This window comes from Austrofundulus limnaeus, unplaced genomic scaffold (genome assembly GCF_001266775.1).
Source record: "Austrofundulus limnaeus strain Quisiro unplaced genomic scaffold, Austrofundulus_limnaeus-1.0 Scaffold12, whole genome shotgun sequence".
Lineage (NCBI taxonomy): Eukaryota > Metazoa > Chordata > Actinopteri > Cyprinodontiformes > Rivulidae > Austrofundulus > Austrofundulus limnaeus.
This window is the reverse complement of record NW_013952414.1, coordinates 2,339,349-2,350,286: the sequence shown is the minus strand read 5'-3', so window position 1 is coordinate 2,350,286 and position 10,938 is coordinate 2,339,349. Positions and strand designations below refer to the sequence as shown.

General features: G+C 41.4%; 2 protein-coding genes across 2 annotated transcripts in view; both read left to right on the top strand.

The window, feature by feature from the left end:
- Positions 1-7,777, top strand: part of tmprss7 (transmembrane serine protease 7) — a 10,728-nt gene extending 2,951 nt beyond the window's left edge. The window contains exons 3-18 of the mRNA XM_014002259.1: positions 2,022-2,152; positions 2,237-2,304; positions 2,388-2,581; positions 2,654-2,689; positions 2,771-2,999; positions 3,123-3,244; positions 3,318-3,418; positions 3,497-3,603; positions 4,655-4,791; positions 4,887-4,994; positions 5,073-5,174; positions 5,248-5,364; positions 5,502-5,697; positions 5,976-6,244; positions 7,362-7,498; positions 7,573-7,777. Coding sequence (XP_013857713.1) covers positions 2,022-2,152; positions 2,237-2,304; positions 2,388-2,581; positions 2,654-2,689; positions 2,771-2,999; positions 3,123-3,244; positions 3,318-3,418; positions 3,497-3,603; positions 4,655-4,791; positions 4,887-4,994; positions 5,073-5,174; positions 5,248-5,364; positions 5,502-5,697; positions 5,976-6,244; positions 7,362-7,498; positions 7,573-7,734 — 2,216 coding nt within the window. The 3' untranslated portion in view covers positions 7,735-7,777. The remainder of the gene's footprint in view (positions 1-2,021; positions 2,153-2,236; positions 2,305-2,387; positions 2,582-2,653; positions 2,690-2,770; positions 3,000-3,122; positions 3,245-3,317; positions 3,419-3,496; positions 3,604-4,654; positions 4,792-4,886; positions 4,995-5,072; positions 5,175-5,247; positions 5,365-5,501; positions 5,698-5,975; positions 6,245-7,361; positions 7,499-7,572) is intronic.
- Positions 7,778-8,872: 1,095 nt separating this feature from the next.
- LOC106513438 (suppressor of tumorigenicity 14 protein homolog) overlaps positions 8,873-10,938 on the top strand; it is an 18,319-nt gene continuing 16,253 nt past the window's right edge. The window contains exon 1 of the mRNA XM_014002256.1: positions 8,873-9,104. Within this exon, the coding sequence (XP_013857710.1) occupies positions 9,030-9,104 (75 nt within the window). The 5' untranslated portion in view covers positions 8,873-9,029. The remainder of the gene's footprint in view (positions 9,105-10,938) is intronic.

Sequence of the window (10,938 nt, the reverse complement as noted above, 5' to 3'; positions counted from 1 at the left end):
CCCCTGCGTTCGACTCACTTTGCATACCCCTGGGTTAGACACAATTTGCACACCCCTGCATTTGACTCAATTTGCACACCCCTGGGTTAGACACAATTTGCACACCCCTGGGTTAGACACAATTTGCACACCCCTGCGTTAGACACAATTTGCACACCCCTGGGTTAGACACAATTTGCACACCCCTGCATTTGACTCAATTTGCACACCCCTGGGTTAGGCACAATTTGCACACCGCTGGGTTAGACACAATTTGCACACCCCTGGGTTAGACACAATTTGCACACCCCTTCGGATCATGAGTCTGTCATGACTGTTTCTTTGTGTAATTTTTGTGTTTTTCTGCACGTTATCTTGCTTTTATTATTATTTTTAATCTAATTTCATATTGATGGTCTGGTACAGTAATTATTATTCATATGTTTCTTTTATTCTATGTTTATTTTTATTGTTACTGTCTTTTAATTCTATTATTATTGCCACAGTTGATAATGTCACATAGCAATATACTGTTTCTGTGGATTGATGCATGTATCTGCTGCTGTTAAACCTGAATTTTTCCAATGCGGGACAATAAAGGTTGTTTCTATTCTATTCTATTCTATTCTATTCTATTCTATTCTATTCTGTTTTTTACAGCTCAGTTCTCATGTTTTTGTGCACTGTTGAGTCTCATGAACTTATTTTAACATTTGAGTTTTGACTTTTTCTTCAAGTCTTCCATCAGGAACACTTCACAGAAGGCCATTGAAGTATATTGACGAGAGGTTCAATGTGACTTTGATGGAAGGAGAATGACCATATTGTTAAGGGCGARGACAACTCATCAGACTTTTAGCTGGTGAATCTGAATGTTGTAACCATGACATGTTAAATTTAGGTTAGCACATCAATGAAATTCAGTTTGCAACTGACAAGGATTATTTTTGATTTGATAGAAATGCTTGTCAGCACGTATATCAAGTAAAAACATATTGCCAAGATATCCGTCTGCAATGAATGGTGTTTCTTAAAGGCAGAAGCTAACCAATGAAAAGCTACTGTTTAGATGCAATTTTACGTGGAAATATAGCCATGATGAACTGTTTACATCACGTGTCAAACTCAAGGCTCACAGGMCAGATGTTTTTTTTTACTCAATACGAAAATTGTTTATTATATCAATGGTTGGCTTTAAGTAACTCTCCCATAATGCATGTTGATCATCCATGGGAATTCCCTGTAGKAAAATGGGAGAGTTCAGAATTCAAGATGGCAGCTACTCACGAGAAATTCATCAGTGAGTAAAACTCCTAGTTTTACTTTTAATAGAATTTCTGTATTATTTATTTCAGATTAAGTCAGTTGTACAATTAGTTCTTATCAGTGTTTAAAAGGACATGTTAAAACACTGTTTAGTCAACAACTGGCCCTTTGAAGGCCACCATAACGCTCATGTGGCCCTTGGTGAAAATTAGTTTCACACCCCTGGTTTACGTTGACAGTCCGCCCCTTTCAGCACGGTGTTGCACTTGTGCCACAGTGGTCAATTTTTTGAAACATGCGATGCCTCTAGCCAGTACACATCGTTGGACATGACCTTTTTTTTTTTTTTAGCTCTGAGCTAACACAGCTGAATATCTTCAGCTTTTGAAAGGAAGAATGTATGACGTGTCATTCACCTGTTTCTCTAAGTTTCCTTGACCAAACGCTGCATCTAACATCCACAACAATACCTATTTCTTTGGGGTTTCTGCTTTCAAATCTTTGATTTATTAAAACTATCTCGTACTCAGTCTTGCCCAAACAGTTCTCTACAGCCTCACCTTGGCAGCAGAGTTGGGCAGATCCTCACCCACTTTTAGACCTTCCACACAACTGTTTCTGTTTTAAAAAAATACTTTTTCACCCTGCTAATGAAAACAAGTATACCTGTTTTAAAGTGTTGTCACAATAAATACTGATGTGTTTCACAGTCCAACCCTAAAACGTGCCTGTAAATCTGCTTTGGTTGACTGAATCGCAGCTAAATGTCCCCTCAGTCCGCAGGGAAAGCTACAGTGGGGCCTATTTTGCTGGCATGTTCCGAGTTGCCAATGTGGAGTTCCTCCCGGAGTACCGCCAGGCGGAGTCCCACGAGTTTGTCTCCATAGCTACCAAAATACAACATGTGGTGTGTATCGGCACAACCCTGACTCTCACGTGTTGTTTGGTGCTGAGGTAAGGGAGCGTGCTGGTAATTGGTGGTGTCTCGTAGGTGAGCAGTGTGTACAAGACGTCCTCTGTGGCCCGACTTTACAAACAAGCTGTCATTTCAGACCTGAGGTAACTCATCATCATCATCATCGCGAACTGTGAAGAGCTCCAGCTGATGACAGTTTTCTTCCCCTCTGTTCTCACCCCCCCAGTAACAACGACCAGGGGGGCGTGTTGGTGCATTTCTGGATGGTGTTTGTAATCCCCCGGGTGAARAGCGCAGTAATGTCTGAGGAATTTGTAGGGGCCATTCTCAAGAACTCAGTGCTCACAAGTCTGCAGAACAGGTCCTCTGTTGGCTACCTGCTGGGTCTTCCTGTGGACATCGACTCCATCCTCATTAACGGTGCGTTTGTGTGGGTCTGTGTTCAAAAGTCTGCATCTGGGTGCGGCTCTAATGAAATAATCTGCCTTGCAGTGGTTCAGCGTTCAGATTACACGTCGAACACAGAAGGTAGGCTAACAGWAACACCTGGGTTAGGTCAGTAAAAGTACTGTGTGTCATGTCTGGAAGGTTTTTTTCTTCTTCTTTTAGACTCACAGTGTGTAGACAAGCTGTATGCCAACCTTCCCGGGGTCAGTGTCCCTTTAAATGTCTTCTCATCATGGGGGGGTGTGAGTTGCCAYGTGAAGCTGACCTCTGCGCCCGGCTCCCTGATCCGCCTCGTCGTCTCCTCGTTTCTCATCGAGCCCACTGACTGTGTGGAYGACGCCCTGGTGGTGTACGACGCCCTGCTGCCCATGAGGGGGCGCATCCTGCACAGGTGTGCTGATCCCCCCATCACTGCTTTTGAGATTAAAACACTTTTTCATAAACGACAGCCTCTATGCAGTTTGCTTAAGATAAAGCAGCAGGTGTGAAGGTGAASTGAAATGTGTCTCTGCAGCCTGTGTGAGCCGGTGTCCAGCTCCATCTCCATCGTCTCCACCTCCAATGTCATGTTGCTGTCCTTCAGGATGAGTGACAACAAGAGCTTCAAAGGGTACTTTGAGGCCATCGCTGAAGAGAGTAAGACACATTTCTGGTTTTTCTTCAATGCTAAAAGATCTAGAACATAAAAAAGGCRTCCCGGGTGTTTCAGAATGTGTCTCTGAAGTTGAGACCCAGCCTGAAGGTCAGATCTACAGCCCCTTCTACCCCAGCATGCTGCCTCCAGAGTGTGCATGTACCTGGAAGTTCAAGGTAAAGACTCTTACATACTAAAACACATTTACTATCAGTAGTTTTTCTTTACTAACWACGTGTTCTGTTGTTTTTCAGACTCCAAACCCAGGTTTAGGAGTAGCACTTCACTTCCAGAACTATGTATTGAAACCAAAGGACATGAAAGGCTGCAACAACGGCTGGTGGAGGGTGAACGAGGTCATGTATGTGAACTGAATTTTCCTGCAAAACTGCTTGTGTGAATGATAACTGCTGAAAACTTCAGSTGAAAAGCTGCTGAAATGGAGCTGAAAATGTTTTATAGCAAAACTGTCAATTTCAGTTCAATTTGAAAAATTGAAAGAAGCACAAAAAGGCAGAAACTAGAAGAATAGAAAGGAGCAGAATAATAGCTATAATAGAAAAAAAAGCTAAAATTGGTATAAAAATTAGTTAAAGTTAGCAGACACATGTTGAAATGTGCACCCAGATGGTGAAAGGGCTGTGAAAATGTCAAATTAGTTGGAAAAAAAGAAAAAAGTACAAAAAAAATTTCAATTTGTTGTAAAATAGCTAACAGCCAAAATGTGCAGTAAAACAGCTAAAATGTAGCTAGAAAATCTTACATTCACATAAGGAAGCATAAGGAGCACAAGTTAGCTGAACTAAAGAAGCTGATGTTCACCAAAATGCACATTTAACTTAAAAAAGCTAACTTTAGCTAATAACAGCTAAATATTAGCAAAGAAATTGCTGCAAATAGCTGAATAAAGCAGAAAGCAACTGAGAAGCATAACTAGCTCAAATTAGTAGAAAATAGCAGAAGAGTAGCAGAAAGAAGCACTATAGCTAAAATGTTAGGAAAAAACTAAAATTAGCAAAGAGGCTAAAATTAGCACAAGGAAGTTAAAAAGAGCAGAACTAGAACAAAATGGTGCTATAAAGATTTATAAACATTTTGAAAGGTTTTAAATGTTGAAAAGAGCTTCATTTATTTTCAAGGGGAAAATGTGGCTGAAAAAGTGAAAGAGCAAAAAAGTATAAATAGCTGAAAAACCAAAATTCATAGCCGAAATGTCCTAAAAGAGCTGAACGTTTTGATATATGAATTGTTAAAATAGCACAAAAATTGCAGAACAAGATATGTGCCAAAAAATGTATGGGAGAAAAAAATTATCTCAACAATGTGAACGCTGTGAGGCGTTCACACAATGAGCGTCCACGACTTGGAGGCAGGTGATGGTTATTATTGATGTCGATGTTTTTTTTTTCCAGTTTCTGTGGCATCTACGTGGGGTACCACACGGTGTTTCGGATCGCCCACCAYAGCCCGGCGGTGGAGTTTCGCTGCAGCTCGCCCAACTCTGTTCAGCCTTTTCAGGCTTCCTACAGCAGTTACAACATCAGCCATCGTAAGCACTGCATTCAGATTCATTCAGAAAAATCTGAAATAAAACAGTGATTTTTGCACTTTGTGCTCCCAACCTAAAACCTGTGCATTCGTCAGCCTGTCCAGAGAGCTACTTCCTGTGCACCACCGGGCTCTGTGTGGAGCGGAGTCGACTCTGTGACGGTCTGGATGACTGTCAGGACGAGAGCGATGAGATGCTCTGCTGTAAGCTGGTTTATAAGTTACATGATGTGCTGACTATATGACAAAAAAGTCCTAAAATCAACATGTTTATCTCCACAGCAAGGCCCACCATGAACTGTGGAAGCAGCAGTCATCCCCTCTTTGTGTGCAACGGAGAGGTGGACTGCAGTCATGGAGAAGATGAAATCAACTGTACTCAAGGTTTGCATTTTCTGCACGACTATTCATTTTTTCCCATCTTTTGTTCTCTAAAAATGTAAATACGTTTTGACAGAAACCACCTGTTCTGAGATCAGGTATCAGTGCAGAAGTGGATCCTGCATCCTGAAGAAGAACGCAAAGTGTGATGATGTTCCTGACTGTAAGGACCACAGTGATGAGGCTGACTGTGGTGAGCCCAACCCAGCTTTTTATTCAATTTCATTCAACTATACTTTTTATAACTTTTGAGACGGTATTTAAAAAATAACCAAACTATTTATTCACACGAACACAATCCAACAAATCTCACCTTTACATCCACCTCAGACTGTGGTCATCCCACCCCTGTGAATAAAGGGGGTTCATCTACAGGCCTCCACCGCATTGTGGGAGGAGTTAACTCTGTGGAAGGGGAGTGGCCTTGGCAGGTCAGCCTTCACTTTGATGGTAGCCTGTACTGTGGCGCCTCTGTTCTGTCATCTAATTGGCTCATCTCAGCCGCCCACTGCTTCAGCAAAGACAGGTGAGCCACACTCACTGCTGAGAAATTAATCTTTTATATACTTATGTCTTTTATTTACCTGTGAGTTTGTTATATTTACAGTTTGTAGATCAATATTTTACTGCTGCTGCCGATTAGTGGAACAGTTTGCCAGCACTCTGTTTCCTGGTTGGAAGGAATTTACTGAGTAGCTAAAAGCTTGAAAAAAGTCCTTGTCACATCTGTTATCCAAATTAACCACGATAATTTATAAGATGTGCACCTACAGAGTCCCTGACCCCTGCCCTCTGACTCTGCAGGCTCTCTGACCCTCGTTACTGGAGGGCCCACCTCGGCATGCTGATGCAAGGCAGTGCCAAACACGTAGCAGAGATCCAGAGGATCGTGGTGCATGAATACTACAACGCTTATACCTTTGACTATGACATCGCCCTGCTGCATCTGAAAAAGGCCTGGCCTGCCTCCCTCAGCCCGCTGGTCCAGCCCGTGTGCCTGCCCCCCTCCTCCCACACCATCACAGACAGCCATCGCTGTATCGTCACAGGGTGGGGGTACCGATCCGAGGATGGTTAGTGTTTTTGTCAGTTTAGTTTCTTGTTAATGAAATCACCAAAAAAAAAAGAAAATGTTTGCAGTTCCACAACAACTACCCTTTTGATTTTTTAGCTTACCTTTGGTTCATTTTAACTAGTTTTTTTGCCACTTTTAACGTTCAGCTAGCCTTTTGCTACTTTAGCTTTGAGCTAGACCTTTGCTACTTTAAGTTTTTACTTGCAAATTGATACTAAATCCTAGAAAATATTTTGCTACTTTTAGCTTCTAGCTACATTTTGCTACTTTTAGCTTATTGTTTGATACTTTTATCTTCCAATTAGCCTTTTGCCACATTAGCTTCTAGCGAACCATTTTCTACTTTAAGCTTATAGTTGAAAATAGCTACTAAAAGCTAATATTTTTGCTACTTTTTGCTTCTGCCAAATCTACTACTTTTACTTTGTCTTTTGCTACTTTTAGCTCATATTTTACTACTTTTACCATCCAGTTAGCCGTTTGCCACTTCAGCTTTTAACAAGCAATTTTCTACATTAAACCCTTACTTTCAAATTGCTACTAAAAGCTAAAAAAATGTTGGCTACTTTTAGCTTCTAGCTATTTTTTTGCTGCTTTTAGTTCATCTTTTGCTACTTTTACCTTCCAGTTAGCATTTTTCTACTTTTACTATCCAGTCAGTCTTTTGCCACTTTAGCTTTTAGCAAGTAATTTGCTACTCTAAGCTTTTAGTTGAAAACAGCTACTAAAAGCTAAAAGTATTTTTCTACTTTTTGCTTCTAGCTAAACTTTTGCTACTTTTCACTTTTGTTTTGCTACTTCAGCTCATATTTTGTTACTTTTATCTTCCAGTTAACTTTGTGCTATTTAGCTTTTAGCTAGTCTTTTGCTCCTTTTAATTTCCAGTTATTCGACACATTAGCTTTTGTTACAGTTTGTTTGATGCAATAGGCAACCCGAGATGTTTCATTTCTCTGGTTGCCTGATTTTCAAAATAAAAGCCCAAGGTATATCAGAACCATGTCTTTTTTACATTCAGTTTTCACCTGAACCTGGTTTTCTTGAGCTTACAGGTAATATACAGTATGATATATTATATATGGTATAATATAGTTACTTGTCTCACCCTTCTGCAGATAAGGTTTTGCCGACGGTCCTTCAAAAAGCTCAGGTGTCCATCACGTCTCAGACTGAGTGTCAAAGGATTTATGGCCTCATCTCTCCACGCATGCTGTGTGCCGGGGTCCCTTCAGGAGAGCGAGACGCCTGCAGGGTGAGCCTTCCTGAAACTCAACACTTTCAGTTTTTTACGAGTTGTTGATTTTTCATCCACCTGTTCTTTTTCAGGGGGATTCAGGAGGTCCTCTGTCATGTCAGGCACCAGGAGGGAGTCGCTGGTTCCTGATTGGGATTGTCAGCTGGGGGTCCGGCTGTGGCAGACCAAACCTCCCTGGGGTTTACACCAGGGTGACCAAATTTACCTCTTGGATCTATAGCCACATCAGCTGACACGACGATGTTCATCTATTATTCTATATTAAAACAATCTGTATTACACACTGTGTCCTTTTGTCTGTTTGATGTGTGGATTTAAATCTTTCAAATAATACAGGGTGCCGATGTGCCACTGAGCCTGAACAGATCCAAAACTCTCCCGAAGAGATGGTTCAGGTCTTTCAAAGTGGGGTCATGTGGTAAGGTTGTAACAAACAATATTTTACATTTTGTAGAAAACTCTTTGAAGAACCGTGTTTCCGGGTGCTACCATGTTTTTTGGAACACACAAACAATGTGACGCGTTAAGTCCCGCCCATGACCCACAATCTTCATGTCACATGACCTTTTTTATTAAGCATGAAATGGCTATTGACTAATGACTGATTAGAACATGTTGCAAGGTAGGTCTACAAAAATTAAAGAAGTTACCTGAGGCGTATTTTTAACTTTTTATTTAACAAGGGCAATATCACTTTTGCTTACACAAAGGAGGCGGGGCTTAAACTTTGCACTGAAACCAGTCTACTGGGACACTGGTCTTGTTTTGGCTTTCTGTCAGACGTTATGCATTGCATGATTCACGTTAAAGTGTTATTCGTAAGTGCAAGTCGTGGAAACTACAGCTAGCTGTAGCACTTCCTGTTAAGCCTGGGGCACTTTTTGCAGGAATTTCRTAATTTATTTTATTTTTACTGGTGTAACCTTGTGGTGCAAAACTAGCAACAGCAGCAGATTTATAACTTATTTTTGCATGAATTATTTTTAAGACATAAATGATCCAGTTTGAGTTGTCTGCAACAAGTAAGATATTGACAAGTACAGACCAGAACCCTATTTCGAACTATGCGTTTGTTTTAAAGACTTTCCTCTCATTTTATTGTCTCCCTTTKAAGTCGATCAGGTTTGCATCTTTTCTCATCTGCAGCGCTCCGACTGGAAAATCTCACACGTCTCCCTCAAACCCTCTTTTGTCCCCTCAAAGGCCAAGCCCCGCGTGCACGGGGAGCAAGTTTGCCCACAAATATCTGTCCAACAGATGGTTGCGTGAATCGTACCCTTTCATAGTGCTCCCATTGTCCCCCGCGCTGCATTCTGGGGCTCCATGTGACACCTGTTCAGGTAAAACCGGGAGGCGGTGAATGCCCCGCCGCATCCGAGCTTTTCAGCTCAGATTTCTGCTCTCTCTTCCCCCCGCTCTTCCTTTTTTTGTCAGAGGAAGCAACAGCAGGGGGTTTCCTCTCTCTCTCCATCGTTTCTATGCCCGAGTTATTGTTGCATATCGCCTCTCCGGACCTAAACGGGACAGGATGTGGACTCTGCCCAAAAGCAAGAATTGCGAGGTGTACTGCGTCTCGGCGCGTGAACACTGCCCAGCTGCACAGGTAAGCCATCACCGTGCGCCTTGCCACTGTGCGTAAAAGCTTACCAAACCCCACCATTTGTCTTTAATCTCATCTAGTCTATTATWTTTATTCAAATTTAGGGGTAATTTCTAATAAAACGAGGATGTTGTTAACTTCACATAATTAAGACTCCTGTTAATTATACAAACCCATCTGAGGTGGGGTGTGCCTGTCTGATGACTGATAAATGCTGACACTGCAGGTCGTGGGAAAGCAGGACCTTTAAGCCAACTGTTCCCCCGGAGRGTCTTCTAAAGCTTTAGGTGGTTCGATCTGAAAGCTGTCAGAAAGCCAGCCTCTGCTCGGCCATAAAAATCTATCCCTCATTGATTCTTGGCACAGAGGATGCATCTCTTTTACTCAGCCTGAAAAAGAAGCAACTTGAGAGCAGACATTAAAAGGTTTAATGAGATTTATGAGAGGAGAAATCATGTTTTTGCTCCTGTGTGTTTGTCTGTTAGCAAAATATCTCWTCAAATACTGAATGAAATTTATTCAARCTTTCAGGAAAAAACCAWTGGCTTAGCATTTACAACTGAKTAACGTTTGGAGTCAATCCAAATCCAAAGGGCCGCCACAGTATAATCTTAATTTACAATTGGCAGTAACACAGTTACTTTTACTAATACAGTAGCTGATACTGATCCCCGACTCTGAGCTCTTCTTCCTGACTCCAACCGAGGAAGACAAAGCTGAGTTCTCTCTCCGAAGGGACTCAGTTTGGCTTTTTAAGTCTTAGCCCAWGAGCCAACTAGGGAAGACTTAACAGCCGGGACCTCGCATGCCGCCGGCGATCCCACCTCGAGGCTCCAAGCCTCTAAAGTGTGTTTTCACCTCCCGAGGGGAGATTTTAKTTTGAAGAGAAKGGACCGGATGACYGCTTGAATTTTTCTGGCTTGGACTGAAACTGACGAAAAGTTACCTGAAAAACACCTGTTCGCCAATGACCAGTAAGCGAGCCGACATCAGTTCCCTGACTGATCGGAGGTGAGMCAGCTCCTACCCCGAGGGTGTCTTAAGAAGCCATCACCAGGTAAAGCTGACGTGTTCGGGGTGACGTGTCATGTGGAYCCCTGAGWGCAGAAAAGACGTGCAGTTTCCGGTTGACCCACACTTTGATAAAGTAAAAGTAGTAGAAACCTACTAACCTTACTTTCCTCCTTTTCTTGTCTTTATTTGCCAAAACTTAAGCTGAAAGTGCCAGTAAAATTGTTTGGTTGTTAACATCAGAACTGACRTTTTTACTGTTCTATATAAGTAAYCTGCGTTGATGTGAATTGAAATTCGGACGCGGGTTTTATCTCATTTAACTTGGACACTTTTTATAGGAATACCCACAATTAAGTGTAATTTATGATTTGTTCAATTTGTGTAAATAAATGATTGCATAGWCTTTTATGAATCAACTTGAACTYSTCTGAACGTTCACTTATTGTGTCACTTTTCACTTCGCACAGKCAAGATATTAACAAGTAATGAGAAAWACCTTGGTAAAACKTTCCTCATAACCTTGTGTATGAGAGATGTGGRAGAAGCTTAATACCACCTTAAGTCCCCCCTCCTACATAATGAGATACAGTGAGATCTCTATTTGAAAACCATATGATGTATCCACTCTACTTTTTTGTCAGCGGTGTAAAAAGTACTTGTAAATACAACCAAAAAGTAAAAATACCTCAACAGAAAATGACTGATRAAAATGAAATTCACTGATAAGAAAACTACTTAAATAAAAAAAATCATGAAAGTAAAAGCAGTACTTTTACACACACTCTTAGAAAAGTGTTGAATTTACTTAACCAAATTATTTCAG